Source organism: Stigmatopora nigra, chromosome 22 (genome assembly GCF_051989575.1).
Source record: "Stigmatopora nigra isolate UIUO_SnigA chromosome 22, RoL_Snig_1.1, whole genome shotgun sequence".
NCBI lineage: Eukaryota > Metazoa > Chordata > Actinopteri > Syngnathiformes > Syngnathidae > Stigmatopora > Stigmatopora nigra.
Window position 1 is genome coordinate 8,484,231 of NC_135529.1, and position 25,770 is coordinate 8,510,000.

A 25,770-nucleotide genomic window follows, 5' to 3' on the forward strand; every position below is an offset into this window, starting at 1 on the left:
AGCTTTATATGCGAGAAAATAAAGTGTATATACACATATAGTATACGTATGTACACAGATTTTCTCTATGTGAAGCACAGAGGCATTTTTAAAAGCTACACACAACAAACAAAGATTGTTTTCTTTGACTATTTGTTCCATAGACCTCCCAGGTCCAAGAGCAGCAGCTCTATATGTTTGCAGAGCAGGATGCCTCATTGATAACAATACAGCCTCTTGGATTCTTTCACACATTCTTGTCTGCCTGCTGCTTAGGCGAACTTAACCTCTTGGACTCGACAGGCTTTGTCTATTTCTTTGCCTCCGGACACCACCATAAGCCCCCTCCTGGCTCCTTGCAGTTATATATCCCCTCCCTTTTATATATTTATATATTTTAACCAAGCACAAATTAATACAAGACCTGCTTAAGCAACCCTATTAAAAGGAATGAGAACAAGTTATGGTTAAAAAGCATGCAGTTTAATCCGTTTATAGTGAATGCAAATAATACAAATCCTTAATTTGATCACATTGAGCCAATATAGTTGCATTTAAATGAGTAGCCAAGTAACACGCTCTTAAATCATGGTGGACTAATGGGGGGCATAAGTTGTTCACATGAATGATGAGGCCGACACAGTCCTCGATCAAATTACAGAGCGAGTAACGATCTGTACCGCTTTAATGTCAACTGCGGCAAATCATTATTTAATTCAATACTCTGGCTAATTGAATAATTAGATTTCTCTCTGTGTAAAGATATTCTTGTTTGTATGCCTTCCAAGTAAGCCTGGTTATGTCATCATAGTGGAAATATGTATATTCAGATGCTTTTGAGAGATAGTATGTAACGTGGTAGTCATGTGGAAAAGGATAGTGTTAGTGAAAAATGGCTAATTTAAACATGGATGAGCATGACAGTTTGTTTTTCTATTGGAAGATGGACAACAGATATTCATACATAAACAAGTTTAATTCTAGTGTAGAGCAAGATTGAAAAGATGGTCTGGTGTTTACATTTTTTTAAAATGTTATGAGCCACAATAACTTGGTTGCTCGTGCATGTTGGCAAAGGTATCCTTTGTTAATTATTTTTAAGATGTCGGAATCAAGTTTTAACCGTATCAAGATCAATAATGTGTAGATTCGGTTGTACGAGTGTATGTCTAACATTTGGACTTCTTGAAAAAAATCATTATTATTCCATTCGAAACAATGCTATAGGGCACTAATGTCAAAGTGGCGGCCCGGGGGCCAAATTTGGCCCGCCGCATCATTTGGTGTGGCCCGGGAAATTAAATCATAAGTGCTGACTTTCTGTTTTAGGATCAAATTAAAATGAAGAGTATAGATGACTATTACATCTCCTGATTTTTCCCCTTTTAAATCTATAATTGTAATTTTTTAATCCATTTCTTCTGTTTTTAGTTTAAAAATCCTTTTGTAAATTAATGATACAATTTACTTAACACTGACCTATACACTTAATAATTTCTTATTTATATTTATTTACATCCCCAGGTCATCTGGAGACAATTAAAATGCCATTCATCCATTTTTTCTGTACAATTGAGTGGTAGTTTCCATTTTTTCATTATGTTCTGAGTTAAAATCTTGTATTAGCGTTTCCTACGAGTAAAATATGCAGTTATCTCTGTTCATAGGCAACCTGACGAGACTAAATATAAACATTGGTCTGAACGCTGAACCCAAAACGTTAACGACAGCATATCAAGAATTGCATGGGCGGAAGCAACCATCATTTACATGCAAGCGTGGGTGGGAAAAATGGGAATATTCTGTAAGGGCATATCACAAAAGTTAGTGAAGTTACAGATCATAAAGCTTCTCACCAACCCCCAAACAACAGCTGTTATAGAATCAGGCAAATGGGAAAGTACACTTTGTCCTGATTTGAGCATAATGTTACATTTAATAGCAATTTAGAATGAAATAATATTTTTTTTGCCATCAGTGCCATCACTTATAAATCAGGGGTAGGGAACCTATGGCTCAGGAGCCACATGTGGCTCTTTTAATGTATGCTTATGGCTCTCCGCTAAACTGTGAGCTAAAATCTGAACACTACCTTAATCTTCCATTTTTTTAATTAAACTTTTCTGCATCCCATTGATTAGCATCAGTATAACAATTTTGCCAACATAATTCTGGGACTTTTTCTACTTTAAAAGGCAGTGAAATGACTAAAAATGCACACATTTTTACGTATTTTTACTTCTACAAAATTCTAAGTATGGCTCTCAATGAATAACAATTGAAAATATGATTTGTTTATGGCTCTTTCTGTCAAAAAGGTTCCCAACCCCTCACTTAAATGATCAACATATCCAGCCACTTATATATAATGAAGTATGAAAATATATAATGTTAATTTGGAGCACTTTGGCCTTCAGGTTTATTCAGCAGGAAGTTGGCAGAGTTAATTATAAGGTTGTTGAGCACCTTTAGTTTCTTTGCTTGGCTGCCAGCTGTCTCAAGGCAACATATTGTTGACTTCACAAAGATTTAGTTTCACGCGGATGGATTTTGATATCTTTTTGCATCGACTCGGTGCGTGGAAGCTTGTCCCAAGAGTTTGAACCAATTAAAAGCTTATTTAAACACCAAGAGGGAGCAAGCCTGTGGTGTGTATGATGATGATGCAACAGGCTGATGGGAGGGAAAATATGCTGCTCATAGAGGAGAAAGCAAATATCCATACCCGTAGGCACTACAGATGGCACTGTAGATCCGTAGAGGGAAAGAAACGGAGGGTGGCCATGGAGCACTTAAAAAAAGACGGGAAAAAGGTATTTTCTGGTGTAAACAGATGAGGATTAAGGCAATAATTAACTTAATGATTGAGGCAATAATTATGCTTAGATTGAAAGTAAAAAAATGTGAAAATTGTTATTTAGTAAGCCACTAAGTGTCTATGGCTTTAATGTCAACTTGACTACATGTGGACCGGACCATTTTAGATATATTATTTAGATTTTTTTTATATGAATGGAATAAAAGAACTGGATTAAAATCCTTGAATATTCGTTTTTTTTTTATAGATGTAAAACAATGTTTATTGGAGCTTTTTTTAAATATATTTTTAGATTTTACAAAATTATTTTTGAACTGTAAACACAGAAAACAATAGATTAAAAAATTACAACTATTGATTTAAAAGAGGGAAAAATCACAAAATTTGTTATACATCTATACTCATTTTAATCCTAAAACAGAAAGTTGGCATTCATAATTTACTTTTACGGGAACTTACGGGAAAGTAAATGATGAGTGCCGACTTTCTGTTTTAGGATCAAATTAAAATGAAGAGTATAGATGTATATAAAATTCCCTGCTAATTGTCATTTTTAATCCATTTTCCGTGTTTTTAGTTCAAAAATCATTTTGTAAAATCTAAAAAATATATAAAAAAAATCAAAAATAAACAGTTTTAGATCACTAACAAACAGAATATTCAGGGCTTTTAATCCAGTTCTTTTAATCCATTTATGAAAAAAATAAATCTAAATATTATATCTAAATTATTTAAATCAATTTTATTTTTTTTCAGAAAATGAGATAAGATCAGACAGTTAAAGTACACAAATCAACAACAAATCACTGAACAAAAAATCCTTTAAAAAAGACCAACTTCTATGTTAATTCCTCTAATATTTCAAATCACAGTGATGTTTAAGGCAAATTCCCACCCTACACACAATACACACACAAATACACACACCTTGTGGAAGTGTATTTCTGCATCTGTTCGTGGCAGACTTCAGACAGCTGCAGAAACACTGGGCCCGCAGAGCAAACAGTATCACGTCTAGAACCTAGACACGCTTATTGTCATCTCGCCTTTGTTTTGTTTCCCTCCTCCCTGCAACTTACAGCTCCTGCCCAGAGTATCCATCTTGGAAAGACTAACACTTGGGCAGTAGGACAATTTAATACCATTTAGAGACTCATTAACTAATTGAAAGACATGGGTCTGTAAAACCTCCTGGTGCAAATAGGCGATTAAACGTCCTTGAGTCCAAGCAGACGGCAAATAAAATCAAGTATTCAGTATGTGTGAAATCCTGTGGTTCGTAGGAGAGTATTTTCAAGATTAGTACTTTTATGAGGGCTGTCGCAAAGTAGTCTAAACTTGTAAATAGTCCTGAAGTACTTGATGTTTCTATATTTAGCTTTTAACTTGTAATAGTTTGAAACTAGTACAGACAGACAGTAGTTTTGCTACTTTAACTCTTGTTAAAGTACTTCAATTCAAGTAGACGGCACTCAACCTATTTAAAATGGGCTGTAAAATGAAGTGTTTAATAGGCGTGAAATCGGGTGGTTCGTAAGACAGTATTTTCAAGGTTATTAATTTTATAAGAGAAGGTGTTGGGCTGCAAAAAAGTACTACAAGGAAGTATACAGTTTTTAAATGTAACATCATATTTAGTTGTTAATTTAACTTGCAACACTTTCAAGATCCACTACTTTTGATGAAACATTTTTGTTTGAGCCAATCCTGTTTAAAATTAAGTGTTTAGTGCATGTAAAATCAGGTGATTTGTATTTTTAACGAATTTAATGAGGAAAGCTGGCAAGCTATAACAACTACAAACATATACAGTACTTAAGCATATGTTTCTATTTAGCTTTTTACTTCATTACTCTACAATTTGATGAAAATAGGCCCCAAAAAAAGTATAAATAGTGAGTGTTATCCCCTCCTCATCTTAAAAGTACTGAAAAAAGATCAACATGGGCCTGGGACAAGAAGCAGTAGAGAGAAAGGATCTGTATTTTTGCTTCTCTCCAGCTGTCAGACCCTCTCCATGTCCCATGGGGGGTTGCCACGGTGACAGGAGGCCACATGTCTTGGGGGGCGTCGTCTTGGTCAAAGAACCCCATTGTTCTTGGGCTAAGCCGTCTTCACTATGCCTGTCTGCCAGGGACGGTGGCTTCAGCCTCACACCCTTCTTCTATCCTGCCCCAAAACACAGCATCTATAGAGGCGCGCCATTTTGCCTGAACACTTCTTAACCTCTTTAGGACAGGGGTTGTCAAACTCGGGTTGCTTGGCGGGCCGCATTAATGTCAACTCCATTTCTTGTGGGCTGGAGCATTTTAGATCTAATATATAGATTTGTTTTTAAATAGTCAGTTTTTATAGATCTAAAGCAGGGGTGGGCAAACTTTTCAGCCCGGGGGGGGGGGGGGGGGGGGGGCACATTGACTGTAAAAATTTGACAGATGGGCGGGGTCAGCATAAGATATGATACAAATAAAAAAGTGCATCTGTTAATAGTACATATGAAACATAAACAGGAAAAAGGACCAAAGTATTCAAATACTCATCACTCATTATTAAAGTAAAATGTATAAAGTACAGAGTAAAGTCAAAAGGAATGTATTAAGATATATAAGAATGTATTTAAAAAAAATAGAAGAGCTGTAAAACATGAAAAACAAATAAGAGTGGACAGAGCTACAGCCACTGGCTTCCGCGTGACTGCGCCATCTTGGGGTAAAAAAAGAAAGAAAAAAAATTTGGGCAACGTCGACGGGCCGGATTAAAAAACTTAAAGGGGCCGTATGTGGCCCACGGGCCGTAGTTTTCCTATCGCTGATCTAAAGCAATGTTTACAAAGTTTGAACTACCAACAGATTCAGTCAAAACAAAAAAACAAAAAACTAAATTCTTCTTCTAGAAAACGACTAATTTAAATGGGAATGTGCAGGAATGTGCAGGTAAAAAATACCTATTAGTCACTGGATTTCTTTCACATAGCAAGTGTGCTGGAATCCACAGCAGGAAGCAGTACTTCATGACGACCACACAATGGCACTAAAGTTCTGCGGAATTACTCGAGAAGGAGACAAGGAAAGCCATTTGTCGATCAAATGGATCAGGCCTTGGCATTCAAGCACAAAACGGGAACCTTGCTGCATATAAGTGACTCTGTCTCAATGGAAGAGTAGAGAGCAACATTCCCTCTAGCTGCGCAATTGCGCACTAGTTGCACACTCAGCGCACAAGAAAAAACAATCCATTGCAAGCAGCCAATCATTGAATAGGATGCTATGACGCGGAGGAGCCAATCATTGCGTTGACCGCACCTGGGCATGTGGTTACTACCCAAACCAGCGTTAAATACAATTGTGCGTCTTTTAAGTGAGAAAGATCTGTTCTGTAAAACATGCAGTGAAAGGAAAGTTGTGAGTGAGTTTTCCAGTGGAAAAATGGGGATTAAATAGAGCCAGACTACTAAGGACAGATGTGGAAAAATACGGTAAGTCAGATTTGTGCAAATTCTAGTGCCATGTTTTATGTATGAATATTAATAAGTAAATGTTATGGTTAGATCGTTTATGGATAGGGAAAATACACTTGCTGATGGCAGCTGTGATACTGGTGAGTGGATATAGTGAGCACTTCCTGGAGATTTGCTCACTTTAGGTCTAGGTCATATGTCAAAGTGGCGGCCCGGGGGCGGAATCTGGCCCGCCGCATCATTTTGTGTGGCCCGGGAAAGTAAATCGTGAGGGCCGACTTTCTGTTTTAGTATCAAATTAAAATGAAAAGTAACAATGTATATTCGATTTCCTGATTTCCCCCTTTTAAATCAATAATTCTATTTTTTTAATCATACTTTTGTGTTTTTAGTTAAAAAATCATTTTGTAAAATCAAAAAAAAAAAAATATATATATATATAAAAAAACAGACCAATTCAAGGTGTCCCTGCCTCTGGTCTGAAGTCAGCTGGGATAGGCTCCAGCACCCCCTGCCACCCTAGTGAGGATAAAGGGGCTCAGAAAATGAAAAAAACATGCAATGAACTAAAAGTAAATATACAAACAAATTGTAGAAGTGCTTTAAAACTACCAAGTACCAAAAAAATACACTGCAGGCTAAGTAATGGAAAATGAGAGGTTTCCAGCAGTGGTACATCTTAACCGCTACTAATCTGTAATTCATTTTTTTTTTAAATAACTAATTTTATTTTTGCATTTCTTTGAGAAAAAAATTGTAGCAGTAGTCGCTTACACAGAGGAAAATAAAACGAGCATTTGGTTTCACGCATTGTAGTATTTATTCCTCCTTTCTAGTGAATTTCCACCAGGAATTGAAGTTGATCAAATGGCCCAAAAGGCTAATTTTCTTTTTTCTGAACAACTATTTTGCTTTCACATGAATCAGGTCGTATCCTCTAACTTGGTCTGACAGATCGTTACTACACCAAGGCTGTCTTCATCTATCCACTAAAGGAACATTGACTCATTGAGCCTCGATCGAGTGACTTTAGTGAGCGAGGAAAGAATGTGTGGCTGGATATTGATTGAGAGGTGGTCAGCATAAATGATTGGGCTCTCTGCGTATTGAGTGGCGAGCATAAAGGGGCAAAGCAAATAATTAGTTTTAAGTACTAAAGCGAGGGTGTCAGACTCGGGTTGGTTCGCGGGCTGCTTTAACGTCAATTTGATTTCACATGGGTTGGACTATTTTAGATATAATATTTAGATTTTTTTTTATATATGGTTTAAAATCCCTGAATATTCAGTTTTTTAAAGATGTAAAACAATGTTTATTTTAGATTATTTTATATATTTTTAAATTTTACTAAATTATTTTTGAACTAAAAACAGAAAAAAATGATTAAAAATGCCAATTATTGATTTAAAAGGGGGAAAATCAGGAAATTTAATATACATCTATACTCTTCGATTTCACGTGGGTTGGACCATTTTAGATATAATATTTTGATTTTTTTATATATGGTTTAAAATCCCTGAATATTCAGTTTTTTTTAAAGATGTAAAACAATGTTTATTTTAGATTATTTTATATTTTTATATTTTACAAAATGATTTTTGAACTAAAAACAGAAAAAATGATTAAAAATGCCAATTATTGATTTAAAAGGGGGAAAATCAGGAAATTTAATATACATCTATACTCTTCGTTTTAATTTGATCCTAAAACAGAAAGTCGGCACTCATGATTTACTTAACCGAGCCACACAAAATGATGTGGCGGGCCAGATTTGGCCCCCGGGCCGCCACTTTGACACATGTACTAAAGCATCAGTATTGTTTTTTCCAAACAATTTAATAATGACTGCAAAAACTCATGTAAAGAATTACAGGCGGGAAAAGGTGGAAGTATCACACAGTGACATACGGGCCGTCTTCCAACATTGCAGAGCTGGATCTTCGACCGCGGGTTTTCCTGCCGGATCCGTTTTTGTACTCTGGGGAGATCTGAGGCACCCAAGCCAGACCCGTGTCATCACTCGAGTTGATCTGATTCCTCAGGCTGCGACGCACTGAGCGGCGCCCCCTACTGGGAACACGTTTGAAAACATCTTCAAAATTAAAGTCTTCCTCACAGAAAGGCGGGCAACTGATAACTTGTGTAGCCTCTTTAGCGGAATCAGACATTGAGACCATGTTTTGTTCCTGTCTGGGTTCCTCGTCTACCGGGTTCCTGGAGCTTGGCGTGGCCACTGCACTGGTCTGTTCCCCGACTAATGGGCACACTGGTGTGGAGCCATCTTCTACATTTGTATCTGTGTGTACGCCACCCACTGGAAGAGTGTGTGAATGCTGTTCTTCGCCAGCAGGAGCTTCTTCTGACAATGCAGATATTGTCTCGATCTGTTCTTCCCAGCTCTCGCAGTCGGCGAGCTGAGGCTCCTCACGGACGTCGTCCACTGAAGCACTGACTTTCTTAAATCCGCATCTTGTCACCTTGTATCTTGACGACCTCCTTTTTTTACTCACGCCTCCTTTCTTAGGCATCAACGGAGTTCTTGTCGGACTTTGTTTCTTCGAAACGGCCACTTCGGGACCACCATCGCCTGGTTCATTCTTTATTTCTGGCAATATTGAGAAGAATAAGTCACTAATTCTGGCTTCACAAATTGCTGAATGCAAATTACAGCTTAGTATTGCTTTTTTTCTCATAAGCAATGTTTTTTTTTACTCTGACTTGAAACTCAAAAGTCCTTCAATAAATTACAGATAGGGTAAATGTTACATTGCACTGTACATCTAAAAGGCTTGTATACTGACTAGTTCAATCCTATTAATGATGCAATATATCCTTTACCTGTGCAGGTCATAGGGGAAGTGTGCTGTGCTGCTGCAGAGTTGAAATTAAACAACTCAATAATTGGACTAAGGACTGGCTTCTTGGATGCGTATTCCCGAGAACCATAAAGGGAGTGGTTCACCTCCTTTTTCCACCGATTTGCTGCTTTTGAGGTAAACTGCAGAAACAGAATGTCCCCCATGAATATAAATGCAGAAAAAAAAAAAAAACCTACTGGTTAACAAATGAAATAATTTAAAGTTTCAATTTATCCACCTGTAAAGCTTAACAGCACATTTTTAGTCACCGTGAAGCTAAGCCCTACATACGCTTCCTCATATTTCTTGCTCTTTGTTTTTGTGTCTGATTATCCCTGCCTTTTCTTTTCATCCCAGTTCAATATTTATTCACCGCACTTTCTATCTCACTCAGTTCTGTGCGTGTACGAACCTGGTAAATAAAAACCCTGCACACAAATGTAATACTCGCCATGCACTTTTAGAAAAATACGAGCGCCGTCTTATGTACCGGGCGTGCAATTACATTTAATTAGAGCATAGCATAAAAAAAAGGAAAAAGCATATTCCTGCGTTATAAGCGCTCTTTGGGAGAAAAACGGGTGAAATCCATGCCTCAGTAAACTCACTTTAATCGTCTCAGGAGGCTTAGCAGCAGAGCGTGTCGACCTCCTCACAGGTTTGCGTTCTTCGGGTAGCTAAAGGGAAGAGGAAATTGCCAGAAAGATGATGAACAAGATATGGGCCATTTCACCAATGCGTGCGCATAGGGGTGTGGATACAGTGAAATGTGATTACTTTTATATTCAGTGGAATTAAACAGTGGGCCTGTTGGCAGCTGTTAGATAAAGCTGAGTGATAGAAAGAAATTCATGTCTGCTAAATAGTGAAATGAATGTGTGTGTGGGCATGTCAATTGTACAATATATGTACAAAAAACAGTATAGACAGGTCAAATGTCAACTGGGATAGGCTACAGTCGACTGCCTTTAAATTGTATAACTTTTGAGATATTCACTTTTGAAGGTTTTACTTATTTGGAATGAAAATGACATATTGACATAAATAAGAATGTACAACAGACCTTTTTCCCTCTCTTTCGTAATCTAGCTGTAGCGCCGCTGACAGCCTCAGGTTGTTTTTCCTCAGTTGGGGGCAAAAACTCATTTGGGGAATTCTGTTGGGAGGTTTGACTTGTCTCAGACTTCATTTCTAAGGAGGGGAATAAAAAATATTAAATTGATTTATTTGAACTACAGTCATACTTTGAGATAAGAGCTTAATGCGTTCCGGGACTGAGCTCGTATGTCGATTTACTCCTATCTCAAGTTAACGTTTCCCATAGAAATGAACTAAATTAATTCATTCCCACCCTGTAGAGATCTCATACACTCTTATCTCAAATTTTTTCTCTTATCTCAAGGTAAATATTTGCTCAGAAATTTACTACTCCCAAATTCCTCGTATGTCGGGACACTCGTATGTCAAGGTATTACTATAATACGATTTCGGAATAACGGGGACTCTTGAAGATAAAGTAATTCATGGAACGTTAAAAAGATTCAATTTGTTTTTTAAGCATAAGTGAACAGAAATATTTCAGCTCGTAATTACTTCTAAAAGGCATTGTATCGATAAAATAAATAAGGATGAGGTTTTACCTGTTGTTTCCTCAGGAGGTAGAGGCGCTTCACGGAAAGCTTCATTTAAATTCACCTGAGCATAATTTATTGACTCTGGGGGACAAAGAAAATAAAAAATAAGAAACAGTTTTGCAATTTGCTAGCCTAGTAAGCGAGCCTAATTATCGCCAACAAGACAAGCTGACATTCTGCTGATCTCGCTCTAAAAATCCAAAATTGTCAAACCTGCATCAGTCATAACTTCAGATTCACTGTCTTCTGTCAGAGGAAACGTAATCTAGGCAGAGAAAAGTCATCATGAATGAACTGCTCAATAAGTGAATGTTACGTAACCATTTGATGCACTCATTTGATTTATTTTAACCCTGATAGGTCACTTTTTCAACCCATTGACGGCGCTGGACGTCCAATTCATTAAGCGAGTGAGTAGCAAATTAAGTTTTCTCGGATTAATACGCAATAATGAAGGAATTCTTTCTTAAAATAATAATCAACAAAAATGAATTTATACAGTTGTGTCATATTTGTCTCAGACATGATTAATTTTCTTCTGCCGTTTGTTGTCAACGTCGCTATTTGATGAATGAAGACATTTATGGATTTATTTGGCAATTATTGCTCACGTTGCCTGAATATAATATTGTTTACAAATAATATATTTAGTCAGTCATCTTGAACACAAAATACATACTGTAGTCAATCCATAATAATATCGATATAAAAATTACATACTGTAGTCAATCCATAATAATATCGATACAAAAAATCCTCTTTGATAATGATTATCACACTCCAACCTATTAAAATACATATTTTATAAATATCTTTGGATAATACTGAATAGCATAAATCCAGAATTGGTGGGTTAAAAAACTGATTTTCTTCCATCCACTCAAAATCTCAATACATTTCTCCTTTTTTAAACCTAAAGAAATAATAACGTACCTTTTCTAACTGCTCCCTTGCATCTTCTTCTACCCGGAATGACATTCTGTGTCCGTGAGAATTTGTGAGCAGCGGCGAGGCCCCCAAATCACTGATGGTCTCGGGCTGTGCTGGCAGCGTGCAATATCCATCCCTCTGGGGTGTCTTCAACACAGAGTGCATCTTTAAAATCCCTCCCGGTGTGAGGCTTCGAGCCGGTGTTCCCCCTTTCCTCAGCGGAGTGCTGGGAGGCAGTTGATTATCAAACAACTCTGGGGAAAGCGGACATCCAAAATGCACTCGCTTCTTCTTCGTTGCCGTTGGAGATGACCCGGAAGGGTGTCGTTCTTCTGTATGAACAATCATGATTCAGACTGACAGCATTCCACATTGTGGATGATCTGGGCATACTTTAATATATGCATGGCCATTTAAGATTACCGCATTTTCATGACTATAAGGCGCACCCTCAATGAATGACATTTTTTCCATATATAAGGCACACTGTATTATAAGGCTCACTGTCTATTTTGGAGAAAATTTAAGACTTAAGTGTGCCTTATAGTCGTGAAAATACGGTAATTGCTATTGACTTCCAGGTATGAAGCACTCACTACTTTACAGTCACCTCTAGAGCCAGCCATTGTTGATGTTTTGGATTTTTTTAATATAACATTTTGCAGTGGGGGAGGAGCTATATGATGGAAGATGTTGTAAACTAAGATGGCATCTGCATATTTAACAGTATTGTTTTAGTTCAGGCGTTTGTGTTTTTTTTTAATATCCGACAGTAGTGGTTTTTCGTTTACTGTTTTTTTTCCCATATATAAGGCGCACTGTCTATTTTGGAGAAAATTTAAGACTTTTTAATTGTGCCTTATAGTCGTGAAAATACGGTAATAGGAATACATTGCATATATTTCACAGTTGAGTGTCCATGGGAGACCAAAAAAAAAAAAAAAAGCCCTTCTGGTTATTCTTGCACAACTGTGTGTATCTTTTACCTGCTGGTTTCATTGCCGGTTGATGCGAGAATTGAAAATCAGAAAGCGACTCGACTGGCCAAGCTGATGTAAGGTCACGGCGCTGCGCACGGCTGGGGCGTTCGGGTTCAATCTCGTTGTCCTGTTGAGAAAGAAGAACTTTGCCATTCTATTGGACTGCAGACCACGTCTCCACTTAGTGGACAGGTGCTGCCGTCACTAGCTTTCTTTTTGATCGTTAAATATATATATATATTTTAAATGGGTAACTTGTCCAAAATACTGCAAGCCTCAGATAAAAAAAGAAAAACCTGTTGGTTGTTCTGTGATGAAAAGGAGTCATTTTCCATGGCCTCAAGAAGACCAAGGCGAGGAGTAAAAAGATGACCTGAGGTTTCTTCTTCAGTCTTTTTAGATGGCAGCAGTTCTTTGTTGACCATATCGTAGCCATCTACCACTTTTCCATCATCTCCCTGCCAGACATGACAAAACTACTTTCAAAATGTCTTCTCAAAAGAACACCAAGGTTGTGCTTTAACAAAAAACCAACCCATCTAAATAGACCAAGGTTTCAGTGCAATAGATTGCATTTTTTTTGCTGTTGCATTGACTTGAGAGAAGTAGAAACCAGTCAGAGAATAACTATGGGCAGCAAGATAAAATATTACCTTGTAGCTCTTATTGAAGTAAATGTGTGAAGTATTTGCTTCTCTAATCTGCACTTGGCAGCCGTCGAAGGGGCCCACACGCCGCCTTTTGTTGGGTGCGGGTGACATCACTTGTGGCTTGTTCTCTTTCTCTTCTTCTTCTTCGTTGTATTCATCTATAATCAAAAAGTAAACATAATAGAAATGTTATGGAGACAAGCAAAAAAAAGCCCTGAAAGGTCTTCTTTTTTTAAAACTAAATGATTAAGAGCAGGCATGAGTATCTTAAGTTTAAGGTTAGTGTTTATGTTCTTTTATTTACCCAACTTTAAAATCCCTTTTGATGGGAAAGGGATCCAGTTAATCAATTAAAACTGCATATGAACACCTTTGCAGAAGCAATTAAAAATTCTCCTTGGCTCTTTTATCTGCCACAATGCACTATAATTGCATTAAGATAAATTAATAAATAAATACCAGAAGTAGCAAAATGGAACTTGTTTTTCTCGTCTGCTTAAAGCATTGGCAGGTTGTGTCCAAATGTTTAAAATGGTTAGTTAAGATGCATCATTATCATAAAAAGCAATCAATATTCAATTATATTAAAGCGCCATTCTGATAATTGTATTAAAGCTTTGCGTCATTAAAATCTGACTTTTGGTGCCTGTCGGGAAATACAAACAAATGTTATTAACAAAGTAGTTGCCAAAAAGTGTATTTAATTCCTTAACTTTCTGCTTTCAAAATAAAATTGGGGGAAAAAAAGGTTTATTGATTCAATGCATGCCATAATCAGAGTATTATAATTTTTCTGTTCCCTATTGGAAATTGTTAATCCAGGCATACTCATGTTAGTCCAAGGCTTCTGCTTTTTGATTAACAGCTAGCCAAAAAAAGAGTTCGGAATATTTAATTCTGAAAGTAACCTTTTTGTTCTGAATAGAAAAATATACGACTTGTACTCATGAAATGTCTCAAAATTAAAACAGCCTTGAGGAATAATTAACCCGTTTTGATATTGTCAGAGCTGGCCTGAGCTTGCACTATATATTTTACAACTTCTATTGTATAGTCATCCAGAAATATAGAAATTCAAGCAACTTGACAATTGTTGAGCACATTGAAATTTCAAATTCTGATTTACCAGACAGAAAATCTCTTGTGTTGATGGATTCGCCAGTGTTGTTGGCCCGCCCGGGCATCAGATCACAGGCCTCACTCTCTTCCACACTCATCACTTTGTGGAAGGAAGCTATCTTTTGCTTCAGGGTTGACAATACCCGAGGAATGGTGGTGGTGGTGCTACCTCTAACAAGCTGAGGGTTCAGATAGCACACACACAAAAAAGTGTAGTCAGTGGGGCAAGTCAAGATTTCCATTACAAAAAGTCCTTGTATAACACAAATGGTTAAAAATAAAAACTTTGACTAGTGCATACAAATGTTCCCTCTAATTTTTCATTGGTCTGGACAGAAAGACAACCTCCCTGAGCGCACTGAGTACCAGTGTGAGTGACATCATGATTGCTTGCTATGGGCACACCTGGCATAAGCAGGTGCATGTCAATGTCCCCTCTAATTTTTCATGTAAAACATGCTGTAAAACACGAAAAACATAAGAGTGGACAGAGCTACTGCTAATGGCTGCCGCGTAAACGGCGTCATCATAGGGAAAGGAGTAAAAAAAAAAAGTTTGGATTTTGTTTACTGCGCGTTATATGATTGCTGCTGCGCAGAGAAGACGAGATTAGTTTAGAGTTACAGCTTAGAGGGAACATTGGTGCACACATTCACTATAAACAAATTGCCAAAAGCTAACCTCTTTGGCACAGATGTTTTTCCCTTTCATATTTACTCAAATACATATTTTAGTGAAATGCAAAATGCATATGGAAGAATTTAATTAAGCAATCTGTTGTTATATAAAAGCAAAACATTACTACCCAACTACATTCATTAAAAAAAACTTATTATAGCTATCGGCAGTGCATTGATTCATCAATGTTTGATGATAAAATCTGTTCACAAAGTAGCATGGCGGAGAAAAAAAAGGCAAAAAGTGGATAGTTGTTGTTGATACTTACCTCTGGAGTTGGGCAGTTAGGGGAATTCTTCAATTTTTGTCGGGCCATGAAGCGGATGAGCGTGTTCATTTCTGGTGAACCTCTCACGCCGATACTCGACTTTCTCCGCTCTTTTAATTGTGCCAAACGGGACTTTTCTGGAGAAGGAGTCAAACATGTTATTGGACAAAGTATATAAAACGCATAACTGTATCATTTTTAGTGAGCTTACCTTTACGTTTGGATGACGATGGGTTGAAAGTTTGGACAGAAATGCCAAATTGAGAAGGTGTGGCCATGTGAAAATCAATTGGGCTCCCTAAAACCGTTTCAGGTTTCTTTTCGAATGAGGGCAACATTGTGTCCCTCTGTTTAGTCTCCTTGTCCACAACAGGCATGTCTTCAGTGGCCATCTGTGTCAAAAAAAAAAAAAAAAAAAAACGTGCATTAGTATTTTATTTTTCAATTTTCCAGAGAATATAGTAATCGGTGAAAATAAATTATCAGAATTATGGGTGTTTACAATGCAGATATTAAAATAAACTCGGAAAAACTGAATAACCAGTGAATGCAATGACTTTTAGTGCCCAATTTCTCTATTTCACTTCCAAAATAACCCAGTTTTGAAATGATTTTTTTTCATATCAGCTGCTTGGATTAAAAAAAGGCAGATGATATTTGAATAATATATTGAAAATTAGGACTTTCACATCATTGCATTCAATTTTTATATACAATTTGAATAGCATCTCAACAATTTGGGAATATAATTAGTATAATAGTAGGAACATCAGAAATAATTTAATTCATAACTAAAGATATTCCAGAAAATCACTGATTTATTTTTAATGACAAATCAGACTAGTTTGTTGGTCAGTGTTACTTTCCCAAAATAACTATACATCATATGCTAGTTTCAAATCCATTACTTAAACAAAACAAATCCTGTAAGGTTCTGTTGGTTTTATACTGGTCTTGCTGGTACAGAAACCAGCATAGGCTGGGTTTAATGGCAAGGGACGACATTAGTAGTACTTATGTTGCTAACTGTTAGCAAGCACTTACCTCACAATGCCAGGGGTATCTGTTCTAAAAAATATAAACGTTAAAACAAATTGATGATTGCACCAAAGCCAAATCCGAATTTAAAATGACACTCCACAATGATATTTACATTATCGACCGTTGCATTCGGAGCCAGCAGTTCTAAAATGTTAAATAGGTAGATCGGAACAAAAATAACTTCGTTTACAAAAAAAGCTAGTGTGAATCGTTCATATTTTGCCGGCACTAAGTTTAGCAAGCAAAAGCAATACCGGATCTAGTTTAATATGAATTGCCCAATAGGACGACCAGGATGTGTCATGTGACAGTCCTGTAAGTCATTCGGTTCCGATTTCCTTTTCAAAGTTATATTTTTTTGCGTTTTCTGCATTATGTTCTTAAAAGTTACGATACATAATAAATGTTCGCATTCTAAAACAAAATCAATAATACATTTTAAATTCAGAAACTTACCTAGTAACGCTCCTTCCGCTGCAATTAATTTGTACAACAGGTGGCGCTGTTGCTAATGCGCTCGTTGGCTTTTCTCCTTAAAAATACTCCTCATATAAAACCTACTGAGGATAAATAGCATATTGGAAACACAATATAATGTTGAGTAGGCTGAATAAATTGACCATAAGAAATCAAAGCAGTTAATTTGAGTAGCAATAAAATACTTAACAGCAAACAAACAAAACAGGGCAAGTGTGGCCTGCAAAAATTAGTCTCAGCGAGAATATGGGTCTTCATAAAAATAAAATAAATAAATAAAAACATGAAAGCAACAGTCTTTTTTATTCTAACAATACAGGAGAGAAATATCCTCCGCTATTTAAAATTATGTGTTAATGGAAGGAGTGTGTACTTGTATAATTATGAGGATTTTTAACATTTAAAACTAAAACACAATGTTCTGACCCCGGCCCTTTAATTGGCCCTAAAATGACAATTTGAAACATGACATGTTTTTAAAACTATTTAATACTGTTAACTAATAAAAACACTGTTTTCTTTTGTGCCCCTCAGTTATATGGAAGCGTTGGATTTGACCTTTTCTTAAAGGATTAAAGGTTTTATAATTTGGATGACATATAATCTCTACTCTCAATGCATCGTGGTCCTGACTTTGGATGACAGACTTCAACTCTCATCCATCACACTCTGCAGGTCTGAAAAACTCATTTGACAAAAACTAAAAAACAGACCATTTGAAGTTTAGTATTTGGACATATAAAAATACTGCATTAAGAAAACATTGAGGAGACGATAATCATTTTGAAATGATAGACAGCTACCATCACATTGATAAAAAAATATGGCACAACAGTAAGATTACAAAGAACGCTCTCCCAAAATGGATATAAAAAGTGACCATGTATAGTAGTTCTTTTTCTTTAAAAATTAACTATGTACATTAAAAAAAAAGACCAAAAATAGTAAGGGACAGGTTGGCCTACCTGGAAAACAATATAACCCTACCATACATGGTCATTTTTTTTTATAAAGACTGAACCTGTATTTGGCAAAGTGGTTAGCGCATTAAAGAAAAAAAATGCCATATTATACATGGTGATTTTCTAAAGAATAATCTCGTTACTATACATGGTCATTTTTAAAAGAAAAATACCTTACAAAACATGGCCATTTTCAACCAAAAAAGCCTTACAATATGTTTTTTTTGTTGAAAAAAATCTTACTATAGATCTTTTTAAGACAAAAAAACATCCTTACTATAATAAACTGCAAAACCTTGTATAACAGCTTTTTTCCCAAAAATACTGCATATAGTAAGGCTTTTTTTCTTTCAAAAATGTCCATGTATAGTAAGGCTTTAAAAAATATAATGTAGTCCCTTGCGTTAGCCGATTTATGTTTTGCAAAGTATCTTATCTCAGTTAAATGGTCCTTATCACGGAAAAGACATGTTTATTTGTCATGCACGTGTATTTCTCGCTTGTTTTATGTTTAGTTTGTCAGGAAACATCAAATGGGTGCGACCATAAACACATTTTTCGCTATCTGCTATTGTTTACTAAAAGAAAAAATCGGAATCTCTGTATTTAAACTCGTCAAACTACCTCGAACAAAAAAAAAACACGCATATATCAAGTAGATCTCTTTTTTATTTGTGTATATAGTATGTATATACACACATATAAAAAATAAGGGCATATGTACAATGATAATAAATACCAACATGTTTGTACAAGAAATAAGTTACTTAACATTACTTTAAGAACAAACATAAAACATCAATAAGATACAATTAAAACTGGTTCAAATGAAAATGGGAATGAACACAAATTAAAAATACTGCTCTAGAGTGGTTATGGCTAATAAATGTATTAAGTTTGAAAACTTGTAGCATGCAATTTTTATGCAGCAAAAGACTGCAAATTGTTAAATTGTGTTTTTTTTTTGTTAATGCAAGTAAAGCAAAGTCCGATAACAGAAAAACAACTCAACACGACAAAGTACCAGTGTATTCAAAACAAGATCTTTTAACTTTGTCAAAAAAATGAAGACTAGCAAGTGCACACGCTCTTAAACTGATCTGCTTAAATTCAAAAAGCTCCATATTTGGTTTTTGGCAGCTAACAAATTATTTAAAAAAAGGATTTTGGTATGTTGGGTGAGCCTTCATATAAAGTTTACAAGAATAAGTAAAAGGTCCAGAAGTTCAACTGCTGACATGTAAACAAGAAACAAAAAAAAAAACAGGTAAATCTATTAACCTTAAATTGTTTTCTTTTTTAAGGGAACATTCTTGGCAGTTCAAATATTCAAAAAAAAAAAAAACTTGCACATATCAGCTCACCGTTGCAAATTGGACGGACAAGTGAATATTGATCTTTTTTAGAAGAATAATTTAAGGGAAATAAAGTCAATGGGAAAAAACATCAGCAATCTACTTTGGCTTAACCAAAGTGAGACAAAATCCTTCCATTAAACCTTAAAATCAAGGCCATTTTTCCTTTCAAAAGAAGCGCAAGAATTTTTTACACATACTTTCTCATATCCAAAATTCCAAAAAATCCCCCCAAAAATGCATTTGTACAAGGCTGAACAAAATGTACAGTCATTTTGCAGAGTTGTGATCATGCAACACATTGGTGGTCTCATGTGATACGTAACATTTTCTAACTTTTTTGTCTTTCTTTCTGTCTTTTTTATAACAAAATAGGAATTTCTTGCTTCGATTTCCTGGACCATCGAGACACGTCCCCCCAAAAAAAACAACCCTGTTTGGATAAAAGAAAGAAAAAGAATGAGTTCCACACTAAAAAAGTTCAACTTTTAGCATAAAAGAAGGTAAAATATACCTGTAAAAGACTCCCAGTCAACTTGGACAAATGTTTTCTGAGCAATCTTCTACAAGGAAGGAGATTGACGGCATCCCGTCACATGTTTGTTGACATTCATGGCATCGAGCGTGGTAGTTTCCTTCATTACAGTGCAAGTCAAAAACTTCAGCCGTATAAAAAAAACATAAAGCACTTTTTTTTTTTTTTTTGAAACATCCACAGCAGTCGCAACAGTGAGTGAGGGTTCAACTACATTCTCCATGCTTTGTTGTTTAAAAGTGTGCCGTCTTTGTCTTATTGCTGAATGCTGAAAGCATTTTCTTTTCCAAATGAGCAAAATATCCACAAGTGTTCAACTAAAAACACAAATTTTTTGGATAACATGCACTTTTTTGTTGTTTTTTTTAGGATTTTGAAGATCACCGAGCAGAATGCGGCCTGGAATGTAAGCACTTGTTTAAAAAAAAAAAAGGAACTTTAGATTGAAGTCAGTTGAAGTATTCCTCAAAAAGAGGACAACCAAAAAATCTGGATTCAAATCAAATATTGCAAAAAAAACAGGGTTGATAAAGTACAAAAAAAAACGAAATTGGCCCAAAACATTTCAAGAGATTGTCCTTCATTGAAAAGCGCTTTTTTTATGTCGTCTTCTTTCATAAAAATGTCACCTCATCAGTCCTTTCATTGTGTTTAACCACTTGACGGAATAGGATTGTTGTTTTCCTTCCTCTTGACTTTTACAAATACGGGAAGACTAGCTTCCACTTTGGAGAGTGCAAGTAAGTACAGAGTTGAAACAAGTCTCCAAGGAATATCCAACAATTGACTGGCTTGGTCCACTCAACACGATTTGAAATGTTGCCCTTAACCCGCTTTAAAACGCCATCAGCTCCATGACCACAAAGCAGAACCCATCCGAGACTGGGTGCCGCTTAGCACGCAATAATTATCCAAGTGCGTGTCGTCAAACCGTGGGTACAAGTCTCCGTATTTAACATGCTATAAATGTCTACAGTGATCCAAACAGGCATTGGCGAGGGAAAGAGCATTTTTTTTATGTGACGACGACAATATGTCGCCAAAAGAGAGCAGGCGTCCTCGAAATGAGGGAGGTAGGTCGGTTGTTTTGCTTTTTTTTAAATCTTCTTCTCTTTTTCTTTCTTTTAGAAACACCTCAGACAGACGATTCCTCCGGATTGGCGTCAGGGAGAATGCTCCTCTGTTGCAAGGTACGACGTAGTTCTTCCTTGAAGGGACTGGAGTAGTCGTTACCCCCCACGCCCACGCCAAGGCCGGCCAACCCGCCGCCACCAGCGCAAGCCCCGCTAGCCCTCTCCTCCCCGGCTGTGCTCAGGTTGAGGCGAATGTAGCCATTGCTACCGGAGCCTCGGATGTTGGTGAGACTGAGACGGCTGGGGGAGTGGATGGGCTGGCCCGGAATGGCGCTGGGTGACGGCGCGCCGCTCACGCCGTTGGGACCTAGGGCGTGGCCGGGAACGATTTTCAAAGAGCCGTCAGAGTAGTAATAATTAGCGCCTGTTTCCCAGAAACGGTCTTCGTCGCTGGGCATTTTGCTAGGTACGAATGTCGGTGGCTCTTTGGGGAGAGTGATGGGGTATACCAAGGTGCTTTCCAATGGTTTCATGTCGGCTCCTTTTCCCAAGGCGAGCTTCAGTCGTCGGCGTAGGTAGAGAGCGGCTACCAGGAGGAGAAGGCACGCCGCGCCAAGAGTGATGACCAAAACCCAGAAGAGTCCCATACTGCTGTCTGGAGCACGAGCCTCCATGAAGACTGGAGCGCTAGCTACCACAGCTACTTGGTAGCGCTCCGTTTGGAATTTCACGCTTTGTTCCTCAGAGTAGCAGATGTAGCGTCCAGCTTGGATCTGACCCGCTTCCGGGACCACCAGGGCCTTGAGGGTTCGGTCGAAACGGGGCCCGCCAGCCTCGGGGTCGCCCAAGAGGAGCTCGCAGTCGTTGACTACCCAGAATGGATGCGCCAGGTTGGAGATCAAGTGGCAGGGGAGTACCATGTCGGAGCCCACTACCACCGTGACGTTGCGGAGACGTGAGTGATCTGCGGAGGGGATTATTCAAATGAGAAAATCTTGTGTCTAAACAATTTAGCTGCTTCCAATTAAATTCCCCCAAGGGCCCCCTGGAATGTAAAATCAACTTGTTCATGAAGTAGTATTCAAAGTCTGCAGGGGGGCAAGAATGAGGTACGCCTCTTCACTCACCAGGACTCGGGATGGAGACGGGTTTATCAAACTTGGCTTTTCCTCGGTTGAACCGTTCCAGCATGAGGTCTTGTGACAGGGAAGATGTGGATCTGAAAATTGGAGGACAGACGGCTGTGATCAAAACAGGCGATCATGCTTCTTTTCTATTTGAGAAACTTCTTCCTGGTTCGAAAAATAAGGTTTTGTGTGGAAATGTTCAAATTTGGCTTGTTTTCTTGAATAATTCAATCACTGAGTAAATTGTATTTATTTTTTTAAATCAGGAAAACACCAGGTTTTCCACTGTTTGATATTTCACTTTAATTTAGCCATTTAGAGTGTCCAACATGTTTTTGGAATGTGAGATTTAATAAAAAATTTAGTCTATTTTGCTTTTCAAAAGCTTTCTAAATCAGCCACATGTTAAATTCTATTAGAAGAACCCGAGTAATCACATTTCCCTCAATTTATTTTTTTTGGTAGAAAATTCAATATAATGGCTCGGTTACATATAATTGGAAGCCATCTTTGGGTTTCAACTCTTGATTTGGGGGAAAAAAAGGAACTTTATACTTCCACTTAGGGAAAACTGACAGTAAGACGACGGTGTTGGATTTTGCAGCTGACGAAAAAAGCTCAAAGCAGCCACAAGGGGGAAGCATATCTCATTTTGCCAGTTCCATAAGCATCTCCTGTGTTTGTTTGACTGGTTAAACCACTAGTTGCCTATAACTAACCATCATCATTTATCTTTTGCAGACTTTAAAGTATGTACGGACAACAATTTTAGCTGTAATCCCGAATTTAAATGAATATTCTTACCCGCGATGGAGGTCAACTCGAACACACGCTCGACCCTCGCTGTCCCAAGCGCAGTAGGGGTCTCGGGCAAGCAGACAGTCTGGCTGAGACTGATAGCGGCTACAGTTGGCTAGGGGCAACTGGAGAACCTCGGAACGAGAGCCAATGTAGACGTATTTCTGATGTGGGACAATGAGAACGAAAACCAAAGCAGATCAGAGACGGTTGAAAAAGGAAGAAGAAAGATAAACAGACAGAGACAATGACAGAACCTCATTTGGGAGGTGGGTTGGAACAGATAATGGGATAATCACTCTCAATTACAATAACATTTAGCCAACAAGTCTCCTTTCTGTGCAATCGGGGGTTGCACGAAAGCCGCTGTAAAATGTTTGGTGTGGTGGATAAGTCAACATCAATGAGATGAACAGTGGATTTCAAAAGGGCTGTCCACAAACAAAAAAAACAAGAGCTACAAAAAAAAAATGGATGGAAGTATAGGGACAAGCCACCGGGGGAGCCTTTGGGACACGTTGTGTCAACTCGGCCAGACTGAGAAAACAGCCGAGCTGTGGCGTGGCTTCAATTTAGCACAGCAGGGCGAGGATTGTAATTACGGTTATTGTCGAGCGGGTGTTTAGATTCATGGTAGAACAAAGGGCGGCTTGATAAAGTTGGGGGAAAATAGCTCGATAAGGTAAACACACGTTCAAGGATCTTGATAGGGCTAAGGTATTGTGTTTGAGACAGTTTTGATAGACGTATTTATAAATTGGTTGGATTGTATTTGTTGATAAAACCGGGGAAATCTCAATGGGAGCTTTTGGGTAGATATCATTGTCACAAATTGAACATTTAGACATGTATTTTGTCGTAAAATCTAGAAATCCAGATAAATTTCCTCCTTAAAACGTAGAGTGCAATTTTATCAGATTTTCTTCTTTTTTGTTTGTTCGATCATTTGTTTGGAAAAAAAGAGAGAGAAGGCGAAAAAAAACAGTTTTTGATTGACAGACTGGGCTTAACCGCGGCCATATAGCCACAGTGGTATTCTTCTGGGAACATTCTTAGACATTCAGTAGCTTTGCTAGTGCATCATCATATATGCAGTAGCTTCTGGGAAAAGGCCAAAAATGTATTTACCTTGGAGTGGGAAATGGTCAGGCTGTCTACTGGCTGGGCGATGTCAAACAGTTGGATTTCTTCAATCACGTGGGCTTCAGAACCCAGGATAACCACCCGCTGGAGCCAGCCTTCAGCTATAATGCAAAAGCGGAGGAGGAAAAGCAAAGTGGATTAGACCAACTTTATTATTTTACCAATGCAACAACTTAGCAAGTATTTAAGGCATGATGATGTAACATTCAGTTCATACAACCCAATGAAGTGTGCTCAGATCAATTAAGTTTGTGCTAAAATTAATGTTCTTTTGCTAAAAAACAATCTAAATCTCAACATTTAACATCTTATCTTTGTAGTACACAACTAATAGGATGTATATATAGTAATTAGTCAATGACTTTGAACTATAAATACTAGAAGTTGAGACAGTGTGCTCAGATCAATTAAGTTTGTGCTAATTCAGATATCAAATTAATGTTTTTTTGCTAAAAAAATCTAAATCTCAACATTTAACATCTGGTTTTTGTAGTACACAACCAATAGGGATGTATATATAGTAATTAGTCAATGATTTTGAACTATACATACTAGTAGTGTACATAGGCTATATTGTACTGTTTAAGGTATCAATGTAAACACCAAAAAAATGTATTTCAGCAGTACATCTTTAAAAAAAATATACTACTTTCTAAAAATGTTCCACATAACTCACAGTAGTGACTGAACAATACAAACTACTTAATAGACACAATGCATTTACACACAGCATACAAATAACCACACTCTATTATTACAATAGAGGGACCAGTATTGGCCAAGTACTAAATTCTACGTCTGGCGTTGTTTAAAAAACAAACAAAACAAAAAAAAAAATCCTTGTCGAGCATTGCCTCTCTCAATTCTCTCATTTCTTCATCTCATCAGCTGTTGCTTTGTCGCAGCTAATAGCTAATCAAGCCCGAAGCCCAATTGGCACAATGAGTACACATTTGCCAAGGGCCCCGTTGAGTTTGTGCTGCGAAGCATGGCGAGTTGGGGTTCGCCACTTGGCTCTGAAAAAGCCACTATGTATTACACCACCCACTCGCCTGCATGCGTAAGTGTGCGCTTGCCAATGTGTGTGCAAGTTGGACCCGTGGGTCGAGCACAGAAGCACAAAAGTCCTAAACAGTCCGACAATGTACCAATTGCAGTTGTCCCAGACAGACATTGGAGTTGGCCGACTTTTTCATACTGCGTGTGATACCTGTTCATTACTTTTTGATTTCAACTAAAGCACACAGGCCCGATGGCCACTCAAGAGAGATATTAATTAAGTCGCACATACGCTGACATTTGCTTTGATGCGTGAAGATGAATCTCGGCATGCAAATCAAGCACTTAATTGAAACCCAGCTGAAAAGTGGCCAGATGGTGTGTTGTTTTCTGCCACCTTGCCTAGTGCAAGTACCTATCCAAATAAACTGCCACAGGCGGGAAATACTCATCTTTTCAACAACAAAAATATTCCGTACTGCTCATTTAAAGTACATGCATGATTCCCACCATGATTTTTTGTACTTGGTGTAAATTTACAACTATGACAGCACAAACATGCGGTTAAAAAATACATTTAAGAATATATTTTCTGTTTTGTCAGTTAGATTTAAGCATGATTCATTTCAGAATAAAACAATTTATCAAGGTAGAGTGAGTTAATAATGGTCATAAAAAGTATATATAAATATTTGTGGTGCCCGGACAAAAATACATACACATATTTCAAATTTGATAGTATTTTTTTGTAGTATCTCATTAAAAAAACGTTCCTCAAATAATTATGAATAAACTCTCACATCAGAAACATTCACTGCATGTGTTGTAGTCCAGACTACCGAGGGACCTTGTGGACTTCTTGTATGTGGCTCCATTTTTTTAACTAGTT

The 25,770-nt window shown here is 37.3% G+C and overlaps 2 protein-coding genes and 2 long non-coding RNA genes across 7 annotated transcripts in view; 1 reads left to right on the forward strand and 3 right to left on the reverse strand.

Annotated features, from left to right (window-relative positions):
- Nucleotides 1-934: 934 nt before the first annotated feature.
- LOC144215699 (uncharacterized) lies at nt 935-4,125 on the reverse strand. The gene is made up of 2 exons (XR_013330477.1): nt 3,725-4,125; nt 935-2,770 (listed from the first exon to the last, which is right to left on the reverse strand). It is a non-coding gene; the product is annotated as an uncharacterized LOC144215699 (long non-coding RNA).
- A 3,982-nt stretch (nt 4,126-8,107) lies between these two features.
- On the reverse strand, nt 8,108-16,759 carry LOC144215583 (cell division cycle-associated protein 2-like). Its single transcript, XM_077744621.1, has 14 exons — nt 16,416-16,759; nt 15,583-15,763; nt 15,372-15,508; nt 14,433-14,604; nt 13,310-13,464; nt 12,953-13,114; nt 12,663-12,783; nt 11,680-12,008; nt 10,960-11,011; nt 10,753-10,827; nt 10,176-10,303; nt 9,721-9,789; nt 9,093-9,252; nt 8,108-8,859 (listed from the first exon to the last, which is right to left on the reverse strand). The coding sequence occupies exons 2-14, from the start codon at nt 15,761-15,763 to the stop codon at nt 8,147-8,149; spliced, it is 2,454 nt and encodes an 817-aa protein (XP_077600747.1). The 5' UTR covers nt 16,416-16,759; the 3' UTR covers nt 8,108-8,146.
- On the forward strand, nt 9,103-22,068 carry LOC144215584 (uncharacterized). Its single transcript, XR_013330451.1, has 8 exons — nt 9,103-9,247; nt 17,424-17,564; nt 19,582-19,709; nt 20,111-20,147; nt 20,870-20,931; nt 21,250-21,280; nt 21,367-21,769; nt 21,945-22,068. It is a non-coding gene; the product is annotated as an uncharacterized LOC144215584 (long non-coding RNA).
- Nucleotides 18,503-25,770, reverse strand: part of LOC144215582 (semaphorin-4C-like) — a 221,232-nt gene continuing 213,964 nt past the window's right edge. For 3 of the 4 annotated variants that reach the window (XM_077744620.1, XM_077744619.1, XM_077744618.1), the window contains 4 exons: nt 23,868-23,983; nt 22,746-22,903; nt 21,942-22,033; nt 18,503-21,778 (listed from right to left, as the gene is read on the reverse strand). In XM_077744620.1, the coding sequence (XP_077600746.1) occupies nt 20,877-21,778; nt 21,942-22,033; nt 22,746-22,903; nt 23,868-23,983 (1,268 nt within the window). In that variant the 3' untranslated portion in view covers nt 18,503-20,876. The remainder of the gene's footprint in view (nt 21,779-21,941; nt 22,034-22,745; nt 22,904-23,867; nt 23,984-25,770) is intronic. The other variant, XR_013330450.1, reaches the window with a different exon arrangement.

What these genes read in the sequence shown, in the direction of transcription:
- LOC144215583 (XM_077744621.1), bottom strand. Translation starts at nt 15,763, where the DNA reads ATGGCCACTGAAGACATGCCTGTTGTGGACAAGGAGACTAAACAGAGG. An exon ending in ACTTCAATAAGAGCTACAAG is followed by an intron (nt 13,115 to 13,309) that starts GTAATATTTTAT and finishes CATGTCTGGCAG; the next exon opens with GGAGATGATGGAAAAGTGGT. An exon ending in TACGAAAGAGAGGGAAAAAG is followed by an intron (nt 9,790 to 10,175) that starts GTCTGTTGTACA and finishes TCTTCCCTTTAG; the next exon opens with CTACCCGAAGAACGCAAACC.